The sequence below is a fragment of the Brassica napus genome, chromosome A3 (genome assembly GCF_020379485.1).
Source record: "Brassica napus cultivar Da-Ae chromosome A3, Da-Ae, whole genome shotgun sequence".
NCBI classification, from domain to species: Eukaryota; Viridiplantae; Streptophyta; class Magnoliopsida; order Brassicales; family Brassicaceae; genus Brassica; species Brassica napus.
The window spans coordinates 25553893-25578581 of record NC_063436.1 but is presented as its reverse complement, the minus strand read 5'-3'; the positions used below and the strand labels follow the sequence as shown (position 1 = coordinate 25578581).

Here is a 24689-nt window from a genome sequence, read left to right as displayed (position 1 = left end):
TTCATTGGCGAAGCGAGTATGCGGCGTGATATGTGTGAAGTTAATAATATGGTAGCGCGTATCACACGGAAACCGTATGAAGTGGCCTGAAGTGGCACGATCGTGTGAATATGGTGGTGCCGAACACGGAGACTGCATGCGGTGGCGTGATTGCGTGAATATGGTGGTGCAGATCATGCGGAGACCGCATGAGGTGGTGTGATCGCGTGGAATTCACGAGGACTGCGTAAGGTGGTGATTTCTTACGCGACAATGAGAGACAAAGGGACGGCATCAGGTGGTGTGGTCTCATGTTGGCACTGTCGAGGTTTATCTTCGTTTTTGTTGCTTGCTCTTGTTGTACTGGATGTTATAGTTAGATATTTTTGTTATGTTGTGTGATGATTGTTGGTGATTGTTTTCAAAGCTGTTAGAGTTTTCCTCAGCTTGAGCATTTGTCCAAATACTCCTTTTTTTTCCAAGTCTGTTATGGGGCTAGGTTTTTGGGTTTTCATTATCTTATTTCAGTTTAAAATTTGTTAACTTTTTTAACTATTTTTATTGTTTTAGCACGGTTTTTGTAAGGATTTTGGATTTGATTGCTGGGAATAAAATTTGCATTCGCCTTTTAAATATTGGTAAAGGCAATGAGAATAACATGAAGGCTCTGTTAAGTGAGAAGTAGAGGTAACACGAAACAACTCGTTTGAAAAGAAAATAAGAAAGAGGCATGTGTCCTTGTGCCACCTATATATGATTACGAGACCTGTCGATCATGTGCGTGTACATCATTGACTCAGTCATGATGTACATATTCTAATTTCTTTCACAGTTACGATTCTTACTCCTTAATTATCGAATCATAACAAAAAAAATGTCAAATAGTTTGTGAAACCCTAGAAGCTGTATGAACACTTTTTTGTCGTTGTTGTTGTAAGGATTGATTACCTATGAATATTAAATTAATTAGATGATAACCTTAAGTTTTTTTTATACTAGTATTTGTTCATTAACATTTAGTATCGTGAACATAAAGCACTTTATTGAATATAATATCTTCCAAAACCAATAAGTAAACCTGCTTTTAAAGATTCAAGCAGGACAAAGTGTTTCTTGCTTCTTGGGTCTCCAATAACTGATTTTCCTTGTGTTTATTTTGGAGCATTTTAAATGTTTTTATGTTGTTTGTTTGCTTAGAGTAATATTTTGAAGTTGGGGAAAAAGAACTAGCAAATGGATTTCACTGGTGAGCATCATATATTTTCTCTTGCTCTTTTCCTTGTATACTAGCATAACTTTTGATACTCTCAACCCTACTCTGTTTATTGTTTTCGACTCTTATGTTCCTTCTCCCAGCCCATCTTAATCTGATTTATCCTACAAATCAATCGAGCATGATCTATTTAAACCACCCGTCTGCACAAAAAGTATCCCTTGGATTTGTTTTTTTCGATCAAACATTTGATCAACATGTTATTCTTAATACTGGTGACTTCTAAGGTACAAGATATTTGATTTCACTCTGTTTTTTTCCTCCAGGAAAAAGCAGCCAGCCAATTTTGTGGTCTTCGTTCCTACTTCATTACTTGTTTGTTGTTGTGTAATGGTGGCAAAAATATTTCAACAGATATAAGGATTTAAGGATCACGTCTTTCTTATCTTTATCAGGTTATAATATTTTTGATCATTTTACCTATTCAACCTAGATTTTACTAAACGCCTAACCAATAAAAGTGAAGAATCAAACAAATTCTGAAAAGTCAAGCAAAACAACAATGTCTGAATTTATTACATTGAACTAAGAGAGAGCGTGGTTTTTGAGAAGACAAATAACGATATTATGAAAAAAATTCCAAAGCGAAAGGGAATAAATAGCTACTGAATACGTTTTGCCATCCAGTCAGTGAAGTTGGGAGAACCCGCTGCGATCAAAATGCTTGACACTCCGGCTAGTAGTTATCAGTCCAAGTAAATTCAAAAGACCACCTAGAAATGTAATCTTTACTTTCTTGTTTGAATGTCTTATTGTGTAAGATGTTATTGACACTAAGTTTCCCATAACTACTCCAAGTTCATATCCTATAACATCTCTGTTAAGAGCTAATAAAACCTTGATCCACTCAGGACTTATCCACCAAATTTTTGCAACGGCAAAGCAGCAATGTGTTCAAGTTAAAACACCTAAAAGCAAGTTATGAACCGATATAACAAATCAAAATTTTAAAAAACCATTTGTTTATATATATATATATAAAGCACCACCATTTGACAAACATGAGATCTTTAGACAAAGATAGCTAGATCATGATAGAACTGATTATCTATTTTTCCAAAATCAACCTTTTATCATCTATGATCTTATTCTTTGAGGCAGCTTCATCTCATAGCTTTTGAAACTCATTTTACATATTCACCAAATAATTTCCCACTTCCCACAAGGTTAAACTCATTTGACTAGCATCAAATTGTCAGACAAAGCATGGCAAGATAATGATAGAACTGATTACAAGTTTATCCATATGTTAGTTATTTCTAAGTAGAATGTGAAAAGATAAGATACATAATCTAAACCCATTTCGATAGCTAAAGACAAAGAATTTCCAAGTTTGCCTAATTATCTTCCTATTTTTTCAACCAAGGATGTACACATGTTGCACATTTTGAGACATTAGTCTCTCAAACTTTTCTGCAAGATTTCTTCGTTCAATCTTCCACAGTTTCATATTCATGTTTTGGTCATTGAGCTGCTCCTCATGACTCTTCATGACAACAACCATCACCGATTTTTTCTTTTGCTGATTGAGATTATGCATAAAAAAACTAACTCGTAAAAACTCAAAACCCCACCAATATTCAAAATAAACATTTATCTTATGTTCTATAAACATCAATCTCATAAACCTTGCTCGTAAAGGTTGTGAATCCAACAAACATTCACAATAAACCTTTCTCTAGTGTTTTATAAACATCAATCTCATAAAACCAACACTTAAAGATATAAATCCAACAAACATTCAGATTAAAATTTCATTCAGATATCAAGATCAATATGTTTCAACGTTTTCAGTCTTTCTATTACACATACAAAACCAACAAAAGAAGGAAAGAGCTTACGTCTTTGAGATCTCTTAGAGTCGAGCTGTTTCTGTGCATCAGTTTTCATCATGCTTGCTTCCATCTCTTACAAAAACGACAAAAAAAAGAAAATCTCAAAGACTTTCTACAGTGACAAAAAAAGTAAGAAAAGATCTTACCTCATTGAGATCTCTCAGAGCCGAGCTGCTTCAGTGCATCTGTTTTCGGCATGCTTGCTTTTATCTCTTCAGCTTTGTGTCTATCAAGAAAATGTATTTCCCTTTTTAGCAAGTTGCAAGCAAAAATGTGAAGAGAAATCTGTTTATCAAAGATAAAGAGAGAGAGAAAAGCAATGTATGCGTATTAACCACTGATTTCTCTTGTTTGCATCAGCTCTTCTTTGCTAATCTCTTTACTACTGTAATGTCGCATCGATATTATTAAATTTATTAATTACGAGCAAATTATTAACTAAAAATTTAAATTATTAACTACGCCAAAAAAATTATTAACTACAACATTTAGTCAATTTTTTAAGTTAATATGTTGTTTTGATTTTTTTTTTGGTTGGATCGGTAAATTTAGGTTTTGAAATTTACTGTGATATATGGTTGAAACTAGAAAGGAATAAATTTTATCATTGTGTTCAGATCAGAAAATATTGTATATGGAAAAATAAAAAGGAAATGTGTTACTGATAAATATGGTTTATGAGTTGGAAAAAAAGTGTTTGGATTATTTTTCTGCCGTACAATTTGACTTATTGCAGTAAAAAAAGCTTATAGTATACATTTATAAATTATGGACCCCATAAATTATACTCATACCTGACATTTGATCACCAAGTCAATTCTCTTCTTTAATTTTGGTTAACGAAGAAGGAAGCAGTAGATTTTAAAATACTCCAACATATCAGACATGGTTAATTCCGCTGGTGGTATCCATTGATTTTGCCGTTAGGGAAGCTTCAAAACTGTCTTGGTCCTCCATGATACTAGTATACTACTTCCTATACCTTCTCGCAATCATATTGTTAACTTTTAGTACACACGTTTGGTTTATGTCTACAACAATGTTTGATTGGGTTACTAAACCGGATTTTGTTTTAGTTATAACAAATATGCAGGTTTGTCTCTACTGTTCAGATGTGATAACTTAAACAGATAGACTTGGCTACCCCCGCTTAATCCCAATGGACGTGACATTTCTTTCTTTTTGGTGTTGGATTAATTACTTTTTATTTTGTATAATAAAGATGCCAACTCAAAATTACAACTAAGCAAGCTCTACTTGCACTTTAGATTTAATCAACTTAAACTACAATCAGGAAGATTAACAGCAAAGCTCGTTCGACTGATCAACAAAACTGGGACTAACCGGTTCTCCACTTCTACAATTAATTATTATCAGATTATCACAACCCCAACCAAATAAAACAAACCGGTCCAACATCATTACTCTCAGTACCTATACCCAGTTGGCATCCCAAGCCGGTCCCACCGACCTGAGTTGTCTAGGACGAGGTGGCATGTGTAGAACATGTCTGGTCTGTTGCGTCTCGTGTAAGAATTGTTGTGTCTCCTGTCGATTTCAAGGACCTTTTCTTCTTCGTTCATGGCTGAGAACAGTCTGTTGTTGTTGTTTGCCAAAGAACGGCCGTTCCTCTGAAAAATTGTAATCGAATCTCTTAGTTTAAGTAGTAACAAGACTCAAAAATAATGATAACAAATGTATAATGTATAAGCCTAACTAACATGGATGCAATAATGAGAAGCATACAAACCTATTATGTTTGGAACAGACTAACTGTTAAGCTAGATAGGCTACCAACCTAAAATCAATTGGTGATAAGTGGATTGGCACATATATCTTATATATTGCTTATGATCTCTTCCAACTACCAATGTAGAACACTTTGTGTCTACTACGCCTCCTCGAGATGATGGCTTTTTAGGCTTCAATCTCAGAATGTTTGGGCAAGGATTGATAAGCCAACTTTGGGGCAGATCGATGTAGATCGAGTTGGACTGTTTGGATTGGATTTTGATATCATGTTAAGCTAGATGAACTTCTAACCTAAAGCCAATTGGTGATAAGTGGATTGGCACATCTATCTTATATATTGCTTAGGATCTCTTCCAACTATCGATGTGAGACACTTTTTGTCTAATAGTAACTACCTTGGAAATATGAGAGTGACCGAGCTTGAAGCTGCATGAAGAGATCGAATGCTCTTGTTTTTCCAGCGTTGGTGGATCCTGATGGATGGAACAGAGTTGTTAAAGAGGAATCTTTAAATAAAAGATTAGTTTAAGATTAAATAAGAACAATCTAAAACAAGCTTAAGGTGTTTTAGAAGTGAGAAGAGAATGTTTCAGGTGTGACGATAACACGAGTGGCGCGAACACGAGCATGAATCGACTATTAGTGAAACAATGCGACTTTTTATGTCAATAAGTACACATTTGGGTCTGAATTGTCTTGACACAATAAAAAAAAAAAGAAGAAAAAATCACCCATAAAAAGATTCTCCATTAACTAAAGTTCAATAGGCATGCATCGGAACATTAATTTACATACAAGATATATCGACCCACGTCTAGCCTATGTTTAACTGAAATATAGCCTAACTATAGCAAGCCACCATCACCATGTAATTACAAAGTGGTTCAGTGAAAAACATTCGCAAACCAAAAGAACAAAACTACAGTTACTACGTATTGGTTGATGTTAACTGTTCGATTGGCTTATTTCTATAGATAGATTTCATCTAATCGACGTGTAAGTAATGATTTTCGAATAAAAAAATTATAAAACAGATTATTTCCTCCCATTTAAATAAAAGCATTTGTTGATGGTCTGTTAACTGAAAGAATGGATAAATTTCTAACATATAAAGGCTAGTTAACTCTACATTTGATCGAACCGAAATCAATTTGAGTGACTGTTTCATCTAAAAAAAGCATGAGTTTTTTTACTTTCTTCACTTCTACTAATATTTCCACTAATTTCCACATTATTTTTTTGGTGTAAAATTTCCACTTATTATTGTTTCTTCTTTATTCATAACTATCACATCCCTCTGTAATCAAATCTATAATGTAAGATTTTATTCATTTATATTAGATTATATTTTTGTGAATCTGTTAAATAATATAAGATGACTTCAAAGAACAGAGACATGGCAAAAATACGATCCGCTATGAACCCATAAAACGGATGAAGCCACTTTTAATGGACACCGTCTGGTTGTTGATTTTTCTCTTTTTTTCATTTTATGATCACGTTTTTGTGGTCCCTACTCTGTTTGTTTAGTCTCCTACCGGGATAGCGCCGTCCGGTGCATCGTCGTTTTGATTATATAGTTATCGAAGTGGGTAGTACTGGTTCTTCATTTTGCAAGCTTGGTCCTTTATCTTTTTATTACATTCATTGCGACCCCAAACTCTCTGATTTGCATACATAACCCTTTGAATTAACCCAAAAACTTTCCATTGTGCTTTCCAGACCTCCTAATAATTGCACAACGGTCCGTCTTCTTTTGATTTCTTTTATTCTAGGCCCAAAGAAATAAAATGGACATATTAACCCTTGATTTTTTCCCCAAACTTCTTAATTTTATGATACAACCCCTAATACACACACATAAATATATATATATGCAATATAAACACCTAAATGCAATCTGAAATGATTTAAATGAACTAAAGTGAGATACTTAAAACCTATAAATACTATAGATATCATGTTCCAACTTAATCAAACTAAACTCCAATTTTTAATAGAAGAACCAAACAAATTCTCAAAAATCAAGCAAAAAACTGTGTATGAATTTATTACATTGCACTACAAGTGAGCATTGTTTCTGACAAGAGAAAGAACATTATTATTAAAAGCTTCGCAAAGTGACAGAGAATGAAAAGCTACTGAAAAAGCTTAACAATCCAATCAATTAAGCTGGAAACACGGGGTGTTATCGCAATTCCTGACACACTTGTGAGTATTGTACCTAATGCACTAGCCACAGGAATGTTGTACATGAAAGTCCATACGATGGCAAACACAATCTTCAATGTTAGAGTAGCAACTCCAGTGACAATAGCTACTGTCGCCCATGGGTGGATAAACCGCCAATAACAAGTGGTAGAAGACCTCCAACAATCACCGACGGCACAGACGTAGCTGCACAGCCAACAGTAGACCAAAACCATACATCATGTATCTGTGTGTTTTTAATTGTTATTATAAAGCAAAAGTAATCACAATGGCAGACCCATGATCTAATTTTATCTGGGTCAAACTTGTTATTCAAAAGGAAAAAATGAATAAAAGGTTTCATAGGTAGGATTCGAACCGCAGATTAGGAGTGTCAGAACGAAGACTTTACCACTAGACTACCGATTATTCATTGTTTTATGGAACAAATTAAACTTTATTGAGATTTAAGGGGTGTCAGGTGCAACCCCATCTTCCTCTGTAGGTCTGCCACTGAGTAATCATATCAAATTCAACTCTACAATAACATTTTTTAAAAAATAAACTGTAATACTATCAAACTTACAGTAGAAATGTGAGTCACAAAATTGTTCAACACTGTTGCGATAATCAGACCGAGTAAATTCAAAAGACCTCCGAGAAAGGTAATCTTTGGTTTGCTATTTGAATGTGTCACTATGTATGACGTTATAGACACCAAGTTGTACATGATTATTCCAAGTTCAGAACTTGTGATAGCACCGCCATGAGCTATTAAAACTCTGCTCCACTGAGGAAGTGTATTCACCATTCTCTGGACCAGTGAATCAGCGAGGTGTTTATCTAAACCACCCACAAGCAATGTCTGAAACAAAATAAGAACCATAAATCAATCAAGGAAATTCAGTAAATTATATATATAAAGCACTAGCATTTGACAACATACGATCGAATATCATCATAGAGCATATTACATGTCTATCAGGTGCTCTTTTGATCATTAATGGTTTTATCTTTTGACTGGACTTCATCTTGTAGGTTCTTAAACTCCTTTTCACTATTCACCAAATGAGTTTTTGTTTCCTGCAAGGTTAAAAACTATTTAACAAACATCAGATCATTAGACAAGGAATAAGACAATGGTAAAAATAATCACCTCATAATCCTTTTATAGCTTATCGCAAGTAGTCTTTTGATCAGTTATGATCTCCTGCTTTAAGTCTACTTTGTCTTGCAGTTTTGAGGTTCATTTAGCATATTCACCAAATCAATTTCAACTAAACCAATTTTGATAGCTAAAGGCAAAGAATATTAAAGCATATTCACCAAATCAATTTCAACTAACCAATTTTAAAGTTATAATGTCTAAATGAAGAAAAAGTTACTTTAACAAGTTTGAAACTCAGCTATGTTCATAATAAACATGTTAGTTATTCTTAGTAGAACGCAGAAAGGTAAGATCCATAATCTAAACCTATTTTGATAGCTAAAGGCAAAAAAAATTTCAACTTAGAATGGCTTATATTGTACATTTTGAGACATTAGTTTCTCAAATTTTTCTTCAAGGTTTCTTCATTCGATCTTTCAATTTTCTTTTTTCAACTTCATAATCATCTTTTAGTCACTGAGTTGCTCCTCGTGACTCTTTATGACAACAACCATCACCGGTTTTTGCAGATTGAAATTATGCATCAGATTTTCTTATTGTTCTTTAAAATTTGCTATAAAATAAAACATTCAATAAGTCATTTTGTCTGTACCCTTCAAACTTTAAATGCCACAAACATTCTGATTATAAGTTAGTTCATATAATAGATACCAACATTATATGCTTTAATATTATTTTCTTATGTCAACATTATTTTGAGACAGAGGCAAATGAATATAATTTTTTTAAGAATGTTTTTATTATTGATTTTATACTTCTATTATCTCAACCAAGAAATATCTTTCTTGATGGACCGTCTATCTATTGATAGAAATTTGAAACTCATAAAAAATATTGACTTTAGAGAACCTTTAATAATGATTTTATGGTGCATTAATAAAAACAATTCTTATGAATTATAGTTATTTAATAATTTTTCAGTTAGCTATGTCAATGTCATAAGTTTTAGTTGTAGAAGTAAATTTTGATTAATTGCTAAGAAACTAATCATCACCTTTATGTGGAAAATTGCAATAGCTGTAACCGTACATTGATTGTTTCTTTTGAAATAATGCTTAAAGATGTCAACTCAACATTAAGATTAAGCAAGTTCTATTTGCATTTAGTTTTTTTTTAAAGTTATATTTGCATTTTAGATTTAAATCCACTTATTCCAAACTACAACCAGGAAAACTAACAGCAAAGCTTAGTCAACTGATCTAACCAGTTCTCCTTTTCAACATTTGATTATTATCAATTTATCACAACCCCAACCAAATAGAACAACCCGGTCCAACAGCATTTCTCAGTACCTATACCCAGTTGGCATCCCAAGCCGATCCAACCGACCTGAACCGGGATAAGCCTTGTTCATAAAACTAGTGTGCACAGCAGAAACTTTCTGCGGACCAGACCTCGTATCACCACAATATGGCACATCTACAAGTCCAAACCGTTTCAACGATGACTGCTCGTGGTACAACTGAGGACGCGACTTTGGGGCACTAGCGGACCGGGCCCTAGATGACTCTGTACAAGCCATGAATCTTGGATGGTCCGTGTAGCAGCAGCTTTTGGTGCAATCACTCGGTGCAACAGAACTAGCCGTGAAAGCACTGCCTTGGCTTATAGAAGTAGATGAGTGTAACTGAGGACTGTTCTCTGCAGTGCAAAACTGGTTTACAGTCTCTTCATGTGACGAGGACGGGCTAAAAGGGAAGGCGTAAACTGGTCCAGACCGGCCTGAGTTGTCCGGGACCATGTGGGATGAGTAGAACATGTCTGGTCTGTTGCGTCTGGTGTAAGAATTGTTGTGACTCCTGTCGATTTCAAGGACCTTTTCTTCTTCGTTCATGGCTGAGAGCGGTCTGTTGTTGTTTGCCAAAGAACTGTTCCTCTGAAAAATTGTAATCCAATCTCTTAGATTAAGTAGTAAGTAATAGGACTCACAAACAATGATAACAAATGTAAAGCCTAACTAACTTGGATGCAATAACGAGAAACATACAAACCTATTATGTTTTGAACATATGCTTATAATGATGTAACTAATACCTTGAAAATATAAGAGTGATCGAGCTTGGAGCTTGAAGAGATCGAATGCTCTTGTTTTTTTGGCATTGGTGGATCCTGATGGATGAGAACAGAGTTGTTAAAGAAGAATCTTTTAAATAAAAGACTAATTTCAGATTAAATAAGAACAATCTAAAACAGGCTTACGGTGTTTTGGAAGTGAGAAGATTTAGTGTTGTTGGATTGAGAAGAGGATGATTCAGGTGTGACGATAACACGAGTGGCACGAACACGAGCCTGAGCTCGAACCAAAGCGTGCATCCTGCGCAGGTGGATTGACATTCGCTTTCGTTCGATATGGCCTCTAAGTATAGCTTGAAGCTTAACTAATCCCTTGAGTGCCCTTAACGCTCTCCTTGCCTTCAATAGCATTAATCAATCAACGCAAGAAAATCTAATTATCAATTCTTACAAAAGTCTGGAGCTCAAACTCTAATTATGGACTGGACCACAAAAGCATATTGAAATTTAAATAAGCATAACTTTTGATAGAAGTTAGCGCCAAAGGGAATGAAACAAATAATAGTTGACATTTAAGGAAATTGAACTTTTGAAATATTCACGAGGAATTCACGAAAATTAAATATGATAAAGACAATTACATCATTAAATGTATATTGTCAACCTCTCTACAATCGTAGAAAGCTTGAATCGACTATAAATAAAACAATGCGACTTTTATGTCAATATGTATGAAGTGGTCCTGCGAGAACCATTCACAAACCAAAGGCTAGTTCACTCTACATTTCCCCCCCCCCCCCCATTTAAATAAAAGCATTTATTGATGGTCGGTCGATTGAAAGAATGAATAAATTTCTAACATAAGGCTAGTAAACTCTACATTTGATCGAACCGAAATCAATTTACAAAACCGGTTGAACTGAAATCAATGCCTGACCGGTGAATATAAAAATAAGAAAAAAATGCAAAATTAAACTTTTGGGTTTCCACAAAACAGATTACTTACTTTATACAGAGAATATTCAATTGCCATTATTAAAAAATGGGAATATAGAAGGTTATTGTCTAATCAATCGTCTAGAGAAGAGGAAGCAGCAGAAGGTTTACGACATCGAAAAATGTGGTATAGACGATAATCCCCGTGATCTTTTTTAAGAAATCTAACCATTTTATTTTAAACTAAGGCAAGAAAATGATTTATTTCTAAACTGAATTCAGAAAATAAGACAAAATAGATATTACCACAAATAGTAGTAATAAACGAAAGGAAATTACCAAATAACCGCAAAAAATAGATTGTATTTTAATCACCGCAAGATATTCACGATACTTGATGTTTGCATGATCTATGTAACTTTAACTTTGTCAAAAACTGTGTAACCAATTAGATTTTAATTTTTTTCATATTTATAATTAGATAAACTAATTTTAAATTGTAAATTAGTGATATGTTTAATAAAAAAAAAAATTCTTAATTAACCTTCAAACGAGCAAATTGGTAATCATTGTCAAAATTAAAGTTTAATATCTTACTAACATATTATGATATGTATTATTCTCTTTGTGTTGCAACAAACACTGAAACATCTATATTATCCAAATCCATGTTAACAAGTTGTAGTTGCATGACATGTAGTAGATCAAAAGGCTACATCAAGTACATGTATGTATAACCAAACACTAATCATATTTCGTTTTGGAACAATAACTTAGCTGTTATTATAAAGCAAAAAAACTCATATCAAATTTAATGCTTCTATTACGTTTCAGAACAATTATTGTAATACACAAAAGGATTTACAATGGAAATGTGAGTGACAATGTTGTTCAACACGTTGCAATTATCAGTTCAACTAAATTCCCAAGACCATCCAAAAATGTAATCTTTAAGTTGTTGTTTGAATACTTCATTATGTAAGATGTAATTGACACTAAGCAGCCCATGACCATTATGCACTAGAGAATCATCAAGGTGTTCTTGTAAATCTTCCAAAACCATTTAATTTATTTGATGATTGTGTCCTTCTCATATAGCTTAGAATGCATAACTAACCACTAACTAATTTTAAAATTTTAAAGCCTAACTGAAGACAAAGTTACATTAACAAGTTTAAAGAAGTAACATGCAATTATATAATTTGACTAAAATTATTGACCAATTTAATAAATTGAACCAGTTTCTGAAATGAGAAAAAAACTTAAACGTGTTAAATAGTCCACAATACTTCATTTGTAAAGAAACGAAAGAACTTAAAACTTTGCTATGCGCATAAACATTTTAGTCATTTTTTAGTAGAATGTTAGAAAGTGAATCCATAATCTAAACTCATTTGATTGCTAAAGAGAGAGAATTTTTAAATTTGCCTAATTATTTGTTTATTGTTCCAATGAATGGTGTGCCTATATTGTACATTTTAGGACATCAGTCTCTCAAACTTTTTTTCAAAGATTTCTTCACTCAACTTTCTAAATTTCTTCTTTTTACTAATTGAGCTGCTCCTAATAACTCTTCCTGACAATAACCATCATTGGTTTTTGTTGAGTGAGATTATGCATCACCGGTTTTTGTTGATTAAAGATAATGCATCCAGTTTTCACTTCTTTCCTATCTTATATATCATGACAATGAGGTGGAGAACAACTCCTGCAAGAGATCTACCAAACACTTCAAGTCCAACAATGGATGCTACTTTTCCAAATTTGATTTTGTAGGAAATTTTTCAAGCTGCCACTAATGTTACATGCACAACTAGTGTTGCAGAAGATGTAGCATCACATCTTGTTCCCTAATCCTTTATGAATCCACCCACTAGCAGTGGAACCACAACTCTAGTTTTTAAATTAATACAGTTTTGATTTTTTTTGGTTGGACTAATAAATTTAGGTTCTCAAATTTACTGTGATATATGGTAGACACTAGAAAGGAATAAATTTTATCATTGTATTTGGATCAGAATATTGTATATGGAAAGTAAAAAGGAAATGTATCTATGTACTGATAAATATGATTTATGAGTTGGAAAAAGCGTTTTAATTTTGACTAACAAATTTTAAAGTTTAATGTCTAACCGAAGGAAAAAGCTACCAAGTTTGAAACTTATCTATGTGCATAAATAAACATGTTAGTTATTCTTAGTAAAACGCGGAAAGGTAAAATCCATAATCTAAACAACTAAACCCATTTTGATAGCTAAAGGCAAAGAATTTTTCAACCTAGACTAGGCTTATATTGTACATTTTGAGACATTAGTTTCTCAAAAAAAATTCATGGTTTCTTCATTCTATTTTCCAATTTTCTTTTTTTTTTCAACTTCGTATTCATCTTTTGGTCACTGAGTTGCTCCTCGTGACTCTTCATAACAATGACCATCACCGGTTTTTGCTGATTGAAATTAGGCATCAGATTTTCTTATTGTTCTTTAAAATCTGCTATACAATAAAACATTCACTAAGTCATTTTGTCAATGCCTTTCAAATTTTAAATGCCACAAATATTCTGATTATAAGTTAGTTCTTATAATAGATACCAATATTATATGCTTTAATATTTTTTTTTTATGTCAGCGTAGTTTTAAAACTGAAGCAAATGAATATAAATTTTTTAAGAATGTTTTTATTATTGATTTTAAACTTTTATTATCTAAACAAGAAATATATTTCTTGATGGATCGTCTATCTATTGATAGAACTTTGAAACTGATGAAAAAATATATATTGATTTTTTAGAACTTTTAATAATGATTTTATGTGCAATAATAAAAACAATTCTTATGAATTATAGTTATTTAATATTTTTTCAGTTAGCTATGTCAATGTCATAAGTTTTAGTTGTAGAAGTAAATTTTGATTAATCGCTAAAAAACCAATGATCACCGTTATTTAGAAAATTGCAATAGCTGTCAGCATCATAATTAAGAGAGTCGTGTATTCAATACACGGATACTTTCTTTTGTAATAATGCTTAAAGATGCCAACTCAACATTATGATTAAGCAAGTTCTGTTTGGATTTAGTTTCGAAAAAAAAAAGTTCTATTTGCATTTTAGATTTAATCCACTTAATCCAAACTATAACCAGGAAAATTAACAGCAAAGCTTAGTCAACTGATCTAACCAGTTCTACTTTTCAACATTTTGATTATTATCAATTTATCACAACCCCAACTAAATAGAACAACCTGCTCCAACAGAATTTCTCAGTACCTATACCCAGTTGGCATCCCAAGCTGGTCCAACCGACCTGAACCAGGATAAGCCTTGTTCATAAAACTAGTGTGTAGAGCAGAAACTTTCTGCGGACCAGACCTCGTATCACCACAGTATGGTACATCGACAAATCCAAACCGTTTCGACGAAGACTGCTCGCAAGACAACTGAGGTCGCAATTTTGGGGCACTGGCGGAGCGGGCCTTAGCCCTAGATGACTCTGTACAAGCCATGAATCTTGGATGGTCCGCGTAGCAGCAGCTTTTGGTGCAATCACTCGGGGCAATAGAACTAGCCGTGAAAGCACTACCCTTGCTTATAGAAGTGGCTGAGTGTAACTGTGGACTGTTCTCAGCAGTGCAAAACTGGTTTACCGTCTCTTCATGTGAGGAGGACGGGCTAAAAGGGAAGGCGTAAACTGGTCCAGACCGGCCTGAGTTGTCTAGGACGAGGTGGGATGAGTAGAACATGTCTGGTCTGTTGCGTCTGGTGTAAGAATTGTTGTGTCTCCTGTCGATTTCAAGGACCTTTTCTTCTTCGTTCATGGCTGAGAACGGTATGTTGTTGTTGTTTGCCAAAGAACCGTTCCTCTGGAAAATTGTGATCCAATCTCTTAGTTCAAGTAGTAAGTAAACAATGATAACAAATGTAAAGCCTAACTAACTTGGATGCAATAACGAGAAACATACAAACCTATTATGTTTTGAACATACGCTTATAATTTTTTTTTTGATAAATACTATTAACTTTCGTTCTCATGAGATTTCAATGTACGCTTATAATTATGTAATTAATACCTTGAAAATATAAGAGTGATCGAGCTTGGAGCTTGAAGAGATCGAATGCTCTTGTTTTTCCAGCGTTGGTGGATCCTGATGGATGAGAACAGAGTTGTTAAAGAAGAATCTTTTAAATAAAAGACTAATTTCAGATTAAATAAGAACAATCTAAAACAGGCTTACGGTGTTTTGGAAGTGAGAAGATTTAGTGTTGTTGGATTGAGAAGAGGATGATTCAGGTGTGACGATAACACGAGTGGCACGAACACGAGCCTGAGCTCGAACCAAAGCGTGCATCCTGCGCAGGTGGATTGACATTCGCTTTCGTTCGATATGGCCTCTAAGTATAGCTTGAAGCTTAACTAATCCCTTGAGTGCCCTTAACGCTCTCCTTGCCTTCAATAACATTAATCAATCAACACAAGAAAATCTAATTATCAATTCTTACAAAAGTCTTGAGCTCAAACTCTCATTATGGGGATAGGACCACAAAAGCATATTGAATTTTAAATAAGCATAACTTTTGATAGAAGTTAGGGCCAAAAGAAATGAAACAAAGACATTTAAGGAAATTGAACTTTTGAAATATTCAGGAGGAATTCACGAAAGTTAAATATGATAAAGACATTTACATCATTAAATGTATATTGTCAACCCCTCTACAATCGTATAAAACTTGAATCGACTATTAATAAAACAATGCGACTTTTACGTCAATATGTATGAAGTGGTCCTGCGAAAACCATTCACAAACCAAAGGCTAGTTCACTCTACATTTCCTCCCATTTAAATAAAAGCATTTGTTGATGGTCGGTCGATTGAAAGAATGAATAAATTTCTAACATAAGGCTAGTAAACTTTACATTTGATCGAACCGAAATCAATTTACAAAACCGGTTGAACTGAAATCAATGTCCGACCGATGAATATAAAAATAAGAAAAAAGCAAAGTTAAACTATTGGGTTTCCACAAAACAGATTACTTTATACAGAGAATATTCAATTGCTATTATTAAAAAATGGGAATATAGAAGGTTAACATAGACGATAATCCCCGTGACTTTTTTAAGAATTCTAAACTCTTCCTAAGGCAAAAAATAATGATTTATTTCTAAACTGAATTCAGAAAATAAGACAAAAAAGATATTACCACAAATAGTAGTAATAAAAGAAGGGTAATTAGTAATTACCAAATAACCGCGAAATATAGATTGTATTTTAATCACCGCAAGATCTTCGCGATTGTCGCGTCGGTGTCCATCGAAGCTGCTATCATGAGCTACAACGTGACTGTAGCCATCGCTAAAATGCGCTGCGACGGGACTACGCGTCAACCTCCCGCTTGTGCTCGTGAGTCTAACGGCCGCATTAGCCGCGGTGACGGCTGCTTCAGCAACCAAAGCAGTGGCGGCGGCCATAGCAATCGCATGCTTGTCGGAATCCTCGTCCCTCTCCTCATCCCATACCAGCTTCTGTTTCCACCGCCGACCGTTAGATGACGGAGACGATTGGTGGTACGACGACGCCGGTGGAGGGGTTGAGTTCGGAAGCGACGGAGGAGTATGAGGGTAGTGACTCTGCGGTGCGGTCCCGTTTTCGCGTTTGGATTTGACGAAGCTCCATCGGCGTTTTGGGTAAGAGCGAGAAGGCGTCTCGAAGGATGGATCCGGATAACCCGGGTCGGGGTTCTTAAGCCCAAGTAGATTCCGGAACCATCGTGAAGCTTTTCCCATTACAGAATCTCTCTTAAAGAATGAAACGATGACGTTTATCTTGCGCCTGCGTCTTGGCTCGTTTTGAGAGAGAGAGAGAACTTGAAAGAGTTCAAGTAGTCGAAGCAGTAGAACACAGTGTTATAATTAGTACCACGCTCCCCACTCGCGCGTCTCTTCTCGGAAAATTATTGTTTATCTCCATATTATTTTATTTTTGTCTATATTTACAAGAATGCGTTGGCAATTTTTTTTTTTTTTTTTAAACTACAATTTTTGCTTATTTCATCCAATCCATAATAAATCCATTAAAGGAAACACATTTTAGAATAAATTTTCTGGAAAAAGAAGATGATACAATTACTCTAGAATCCACTAGCTTATCACCAATCAAAAGAATAACCAATGAATAGATCAAAAAAAGTTGTGAGTGAATGTTTCATCTAAAAAAACATGAGTTTTTACTTTCTTGGCTTCTACTAATATTTCCACTTAATTTTTGTTCTTGTTTCTCTCTTTGTTCATTAATAGTCACATCCCTCTGTAACCAAATCTATAATGTAAGATTTTATTCAATTATGTTAGATTACATTTTGTGAATCTGGGAAATAATATATGATGACTGACTTCAAAGAACATAGAGATGACAAAAAGCGTTTCCAGAAGTATGGACCATACTATGATCCGCTACGAACCCATAATCGGATGAAGCCACTTTTAATGGGACCCGTCTGGTTGTTGATTTTTCTCTTTTTTCATTTTATGATCACGTTTTTGTGGTCCCTACTCCGTTTGTTTCGTCTCCTAACGGGATCGCGCCGTTCGCTGCATCGTCGTTTTGCCTCTATGGCTTCGAAGTCGGAATACGATTCTTATATTTTTGTTTGTTTGTTTTCTTTTCTCTTTTGTCCTTTACGCATTTAAAATGATGTTATATTTTCGGACTGTATATAGACTAGCCTAGTATGGTATATGACAAATATCATGTTTTGTGACTGGTAGGAACCGCTACATGTGTAATAGTAGTAGTGTTGTGCGAATGAAAACTGCGTAGTTCTCTCAATATAATATATTGACATGATCGATTTAATATTAATCATTTAAACATTGATTTCCAAGAACAAAGATCATGACAGCCAAAACTAAATACAAAACTAAGTAGCCAAAGTGAACTTATTTACGAACTTGGGATACAAGGTGAGCTGTTAATCTTCAATATATATTCCAAATCTATAACCATAATCAACATACAAACACTGTTAACGAAGATATGGCTTTAAGTAGTAATCAGAATGAGACCAACGGTTCACGTGTACCACTTTGGAGAATCTATCTAACTCGTAGTCGTTAAGGGCAAAAAAAAACTGGACCGACAAATTAATCCACTGGAATCTACCGTATGTCTCTCATGCGAAGAAGAAGACATCGCAAGAGACGGAAGAGGCATCAGACCAAAACTCCAAAGGCCGTTGTAAATTTGCCACGTCTCGGACAAGTATAGAAGGTGGAGCCTACATGAATGTTTAGTTATAGTAGACTAAACTGCGAGTGGACGATGGTTGTTTGTTGACTTTATTCAACGCTTCTTCGTGCATGAACTCGGTCTTACGTGTCTTTTGCATGTGATGGTCAAAATTTTGCAGCGGACCTATTGTTTGTTTCCCAAAAAAAACACATTTGTTTGGAAGAGAGATTGTGGTATTATCGTAAGTTTTTAACGGACTAATAAATGACAATGTTTTTATCTAATAATGAATATTATATGATACTTAAGTAAATAATGCAACCTGATTTGATTAATCATGTAGTTGTCGCAGGAAATCTAGATAGGAACTAATCAGCGATAATTATAATTTATTAACAAGATTAGGTGCACCTAATAAAAAATCTTATTACTAATACGAAGCATACAAATTAACTTGTTTTAGTCGGTTTCCCTTTGTTCAGCGAGATTGCAAAGGAAAAAAACGAAACTCATTTACAAGAAATATAATTAAGTTGGAAAGGAAAACTCCAGAATTTTGTTTTTGTTTTATACTTTTATGGTCTAAAGATGATTCAACATTTTTTTTTAATGGTCTAAAGATCTGACAAATAATTTTGAGTGATAGATGCTTGAAAGCAGGGCCGTGACTACCATGTTGTCCAAAAGGCTTTCGCCACAGGCCCCACTGGTATATTAACATTTTGAGAGTCCCATTTTTGCATAAGTTTGGTTTAATATAGTGGTTTTAAGAGCAGTTTTTAATGTTTGTCTCAAATTTGATTATTATTTTTTTTGCTTAACTGTTCTTTTTTCTGAATTAGGCATTTCTAATACGAAAAATGAGTTCTAATTTATAGGGTTGTATATATATCTGGTTTGCTTTAGGTTTAAAAACAAAAAGCATAACAATTTTTATCAGTAAAACATTAGTTTTAAAATCTTGCCTTGAGCCCCTATTAACCTTCCCACGGTACTGCTTGAAAGCAAGTATTTAAATTACTGTGTACCTTCCTTCGTTAATAGTGACTTCTACCATCACTTTTTGTTTTAAATTACATATGCAATCACCGTATTCCCGTGATATAGTACTCCCCTAAAGACACCGCTTGGGAAATCGACTCGTTTATCAATCAGTCACACATCATAAAAAAGATAAAGTAATTACAATTTCAAATTGAAATGCTACGAAATACATACAAGGCAAGAGCTAGAAGTCTAGCAGTTTGTTGTACATAGGTCACAAGCATGTGTAACGTGTTGTCAGCGAAAGATTAGCACTATGCAGCTCGATGTGATTTGTTCGGACTTACCCAGACAGGCAGACAAATCTCTTCATCCCCAAAACAAATTTTTCTTCCTTTCAATACTTTTTTCTACACGCATGTCGCACATGTATGCACTTATACAATGCTACACCCGTCTATGTACTCCCTTGTTTTCATATATGATTATGAGTGTATGAAACGCATCTATTTCAAGATGCTGAACCGAGGAATCACAAATGCAGATTAAAACAAAGTAGTGTTTTAGGGTTCTGGCTCTTCTTATATTATTAGGTACTGAGAAGCTACAGACGAGGCTGTGATGGGAAGCTGTAAGCCTGTAAGAGAGAATATAAAAGCAAAAGTGGCAAAGCTACGCGTTGTCACTGCTCACTACCTCACCTTCCCTTTTCTGTTCTTTTCTCTCCCCAGAAACCAACTACATTCCAAATCATAAAAAGCCACCAATCACTTGTTTTTCGTATTTCTCTATTTCACCCCTTACAGTATTTAATTTGCATCTGGGTCCAAAAGCAAAATTTCTTAAGCAAACCAATTTTAAGACTTAACACATTCATAAATCGAACCGAAATAATACAATTTTTCTTGTAACCGATGTGTAACATTCTTTTGTACTGTATAAACATAACCGAAACAAAATTTGATCGCAAACTGAGCCAAAATTTTGCCAAACTTAATCAAAGATTTTGTTTCATTATACATTTTCCAAAACTGCAAAAGACAAACCAAACTGAATGCCTTAGTGAACAACCCTTTTTTTCTTTGATGGACCCTCTTTTAATTCAGCTATTCTACACTTTGCATGATTTGGTGAAGATATATAATTAGCGATGAACATAATACAACGAGACATATTGTATATAGTATACTTTTCTTTAGCTCACGTCCTTTGCTTCGCGTGAACGATCCTCTAACCACGAACCATTTTGACCTTCTCAATCCTCTTCTTCTTGTGCACTCGACCCCGCTTTGCGGAACAGGCCCATCATCCTACTAATTATTTCCTCAAACGACGGTCGCTTTGCTGGATCACTGTTCCAATAATTTAATAACTAAAAGATTACAAAAACCACCCTCTTCCAAACTTTTGAGGGATATCAGATGAAACAAATTATAGATGAATATCGTGTCTTACGTTTGCCAACAATCCTGTATTATGGAAGCGATCCGAGGATTTAATCCTTCAGGCAAGTCCAACCGTCGGTCCATGAATCCCACAACTCCAACAACCTATTTTAAACTTGATTAGAATCTTTATGATTGTGCTATAGTCTCACAGGAACACAAGGTACCTGGATAGAGTTTAGACGGTCCCATGGTATTAAAGTAGTCATCAGCTCCCATAAGATGACCCCAAAGCTAAACACATCACACCTGTTACAACAAAAGTATTAAGTTTTTAAATCCCAAAATTCTAAGTTACTGAACAATTTATCAAAAGAAAGACAATAAGCCAGGGTTAATATTTATATCAACGTACTTCTCATTCGAAGGTTCACTTCTGAGAACTTCAGGGGCCATCCACTGCGGCTGCACATAGAAACAATATGAATAATGGTTAGTTACAGAAACCCAAGAATGTTTTGTTTGATTTAAAAGAATTCAGAGATGGCTTACTGTTCCTTTCCCGGATCTAGTGCTTAAGAATGTTGCATTCTTCCACTTTGACAGCCCAAAGTCTCCAACCTAGGAATAAGAAAAAAAATTGTTGCTTTTTATATTAAGAGGCCAAACTAATCTTTAGAGGTCTTTCATGAGTGCGACTTGTGGAGGAAAGTGAAGTTTTTATTTGCTGTACCTTGACATTCCAGTTTCTGTCGACTAGAAGATTGGAAGATTTTAAGTCTCTATGTACTATTGGTGGATTCCTGCGGTGCAAGTAATTCATTCCCCTAGCCTGCAACGACAATGGAGAACCCGTATTCACTTAGCCTTTCATTTTTTTTAAACTTCGAGGGGGGTCTCAGGAAAATGAGAGTCTTACAACATCAAGCGCCATCCTTAAACGACGTTTCTTGTCCAATGGCTGATTCGAGCTATGAAGTATTTTGAAGAGACTCCCTCTAATCATCACAACCGGAAAGAAACAAATTAACACACATCTTATAACACATTCAATAAGGAGCAACACTACTTCCAGATCAAGATTTTAATAGTCTCACCTTGGCAGATACTCCATGACTATGGCTGATTTTTCTTCCGAACATACTGCTCCCATAAATAACAGAACATTCGGATGTCTTAATTTCTTCATAATGTTGATCTGAAGATATTGATTCCAACTGATTTAATTACTTTTGTCTGGCAGGGATGATTTTGCAAGATATTTACATAGTAGAGAGAACCAAATATGCATACCTCCTTTTTGCACTCCGTCCAAGTCATCGCGTTGTGATCACCCTCAAAGTAAACCTTAATAGCAACATCCTGGCCCAAATAAACTACACTAGTTAGTTATTCCGTCCACTGATACAAGAACCATGTTTGAATTATCTTTAAATTACAGAAGACTTACCGATCCATTCCAAACTCCTCGATGAACAGCAGCAAATGAACCTGTGCACAACCATAATTCATCAGAATACACAGAACTAAACGAGTATGAGACTCTGGTAAACGAAATGCACCTCGACCAACTTCTTCCCCAAGTTGAAGATCTTCCCACCGTATCTCACACGAGGAATCGGTAACAAATCCATTATTAATTTGGCTCGATGGACTTTGTTGCCTACCGAGGCTGACTTCAAGGCCTGGAAAGGGATCAGCACTAGGCCGAGCCGTCCAAGCATCTTCTATCTCACCGTTTAAGTCCGACATTCTAGTTCCCCTGCCAGAAACCAAACCACACTCTGGTCCTTTGGGTGGTTTCTTTTGACTCAGATTCCCAATTAACTGGAATCGGTCTCTAGTAGGCGGTACTATATGTCTCTCTTCGCTCAAACCTCGAGCTCCACTCCCATAAACATCCGAGAATCTAGTTTCAGCCTTTTTCAGCTTTCCATTGCCATTGTCTCTGAAAGTCGTGCAGCTAACTGCATTAGAAGCCTTAGAAACAGATCCACTGCCACCGGCCATCTTGTTTATTCCACTTCCTAAGATAGACTCGTTATCTTCTTTGCCAGTAATCTTCCTTTGCAGCTTCCCCAAAAACTTATCCGCCTACAAATAGTATATACGCAGATTCAGCTGATGGCACGAGACACATCAATTGCTCTAGAAAATCTCAATGAGAAGACCGAAGTCTTGTTTAAGTAGACAACAAACACTTACCATTGAACCATACTTTTCAAAAGTTGTGGAGGGAACAACCGGAACATTTTCATCTCTGCTCCTAGAACTCTGATTTGCATTAAACGAATCATCTCCATTTCTCTGTGGTAGAAGCTTTGACGCCTTATAAGTTCATGCAAACCACAACCAAAACAAACAATCACTCATCTTGCACAAGAATCAAACACCAAATCTACAATCAGAATCTGAGATTACCAGGTTTGAAACAGCTGATGTAATCTGCGGGACAGCTGGAAGATTCTGTGGCACTTCAGCTATCTGAGGCCTCGGGAGGTGCCACTGGTGCTTCCTCAAGTTAGACTCAGGTCTAGTACCAAACGCTTGCTGATGATGCTCGCTACTCAACGGATGCATCCTATTGAAAAGCGTCGCGTCGCTTGAGACAGTAACAACACCAACAAGCTCCCCGTCTTCGTAAATCGGACTTTTAGTCACCAGCGCCATGAATAGCTCTCCTGTTTTCTTCTGAAACGGAAACTGACCAGTCCAAGTCTCCCCACGGCACACCCTGCTCCGGATACTCGTAAGGCAGTTACGATACTCCTCCGTTACAAGCACATCAATCGTTCTGTATCCAACAACTTCCTCCGCATACCAGTGGTATAGATTCTCAGCTGAACGACTCCTGATTCAAGAAACCACCGATCACACTCTAATTCATTTCAACGCATCGCTGCTGATTCTACCAGCAACCTATACGAATCAAATTATGCTAATCGGTTATCAGATTTTACCAGAATGTAATCTCTCCGGAGCCAGCGGACGTCACGTGAATCGCGTGACCCATCGAATCCATCAGAGTCCGGTACGCGCTATCGGCGAAGTAAAACCCCGAGACCGCTCTCTCCCACGTCGCCGACGGACTATCCCAAGCCTCCTCCGCCTCCTCCACGTCATCATCAGCCTCCGGCGCCGCCTCGATGCCGATTCGCCTCTCCTCCTGGTTCAACAGATCGTCAACATCCTCCCTCAGCCTCGCTTGACTCGTCTCCATCCTCTGGCACCACTCCACCAGCACCTGGTAGAGGCTCGAATCCGCGTTGTTCTCGCCGGCCATCGTAGCTTGCCGGAGAATCTGTTGAGCAGATGCATCTGGATGAATTAAGTTTCTGCAATTATTTAAATTAAAATAAAATCAGAAGATCGAAACTGAGGCATTCATTCTTCTTTTGTTTATTAATTTTTTTCCATCTTTAGAAATTACTCGTGACGCCATATACTTAACAAAACCAGCTTTGGAATAAACACTGTGACGCGTTACGGTTGCGACACGTGGTGAGTGGGCTAATTAGGTGCTGCCACGTGTAGAAACGCCGATGCAAGTTGAAGGATTCCGGAACTAAAGATTTTGTCAGGATTGAGTTTAATTACGATTTTGCCCTGCTTGTTGCCGCCATTGCCGTGGATATGTCAAAGGGACCTGAATGTGTTGAAAGGCCTCTAACGGCATTCGCATATTCTATTATTTATTGCTGACGTTTTAATTTTAATAATCTGTTACCCCTTTGGTTGATTATTTCTTGTATAGAAATGCCATAATTTGTAATATAAATCGTGGTTTTTTGAAATATTTTTAGTGGTGATAGATGTAAATCTGTGATATATTATTGTTAGAAGATTATATATAGCAATAAATTTATGGAAATCATGATTTTTAGTATAGTATATAATAAATATTCCAATTGATTTTACATATTGTTTATGGTATTAATTTGACTAAATTG

General features: G+C 35.4%; 3 protein-coding genes across 4 annotated transcripts; all 3 read right to left on the bottom strand.

The window, feature by feature from the left end:
* Positions 1 to 5270: 5270 nt before the first annotated feature.
* LOC111214488 (protein IQ-DOMAIN 22-like) lies at positions 5271 to 12962 on the bottom strand. 2 transcript variants are annotated; one of them, XM_048762792.1, is made up of 3 exons: positions 10397 to 12962; positions 10232 to 10306; positions 9372 to 10073 (listed from the first exon to the last, which is right to left on the bottom strand). In XM_048762792.1, the coding sequence occupies exons 1-3, from the start codon at positions 10619 to 10621 to the stop codon at positions 9483 to 9485; spliced, it is 891 nt and encodes a 296-aa protein (XP_048618749.1). In that variant the 5' UTR covers positions 10622 to 12962; the 3' UTR covers positions 9372 to 9482. The 2 variants fall into 2 exon arrangements, 1 of the variants encoding a protein (XP_048618749.1); XR_007326202.1 differs by lacking the exons at positions 9372 to 10073; positions 10232 to 10306 and adding an exon at positions 5271 to 5312 and having other exon boundaries at positions 10397 to 10610.
* Positions 12963 to 14174: 1212 nt separating this feature from the next.
* Positions 14175 to 17252, bottom strand: LOC111214289 (protein IQ-DOMAIN 22). The gene is made up of 4 exons (XM_022716859.2): positions 16384 to 17252; positions 15377 to 15589; positions 15212 to 15286; positions 14175 to 15004 (listed from the first exon to the last, which is right to left on the bottom strand). The coding sequence occupies exons 1-4, from the start codon at positions 16924 to 16926 to the stop codon at positions 14405 to 14407; spliced, it is 1431 nt and encodes a 476-aa protein (XP_022572580.2). The 5' UTR covers positions 16927 to 17252; the 3' UTR covers positions 14175 to 14404.
* Positions 17253 to 20326: 3074 nt separating this feature from the next.
* On the bottom strand, positions 20327 to 24164 carry LOC111214288 (proline-rich receptor-like protein kinase PERK5). Its single transcript, XM_022716858.2, has 14 exons — positions 23700 to 24164; positions 23161 to 23590; positions 22945 to 23067; positions 22302 to 22833; positions 22190 to 22230; positions 22033 to 22101; positions 21837 to 21937; positions 21659 to 21737; positions 21473 to 21571; positions 21292 to 21360; positions 21155 to 21204; positions 20967 to 21048; positions 20810 to 20904; positions 20327 to 20706 (listed from the first exon to the last, which is right to left on the bottom strand). Exons 1-14 carry the CDS (start codon positions 24020 to 24022, stop codon positions 20610 to 20612), a joined length of 2190 nt encoding a protein of 729 aa, XP_022572579.1. The 5' UTR covers positions 24023 to 24164; the 3' UTR covers positions 20327 to 20609.
* Between the last annotated feature and the right edge of the window lie 525 nt (positions 24165 to 24689).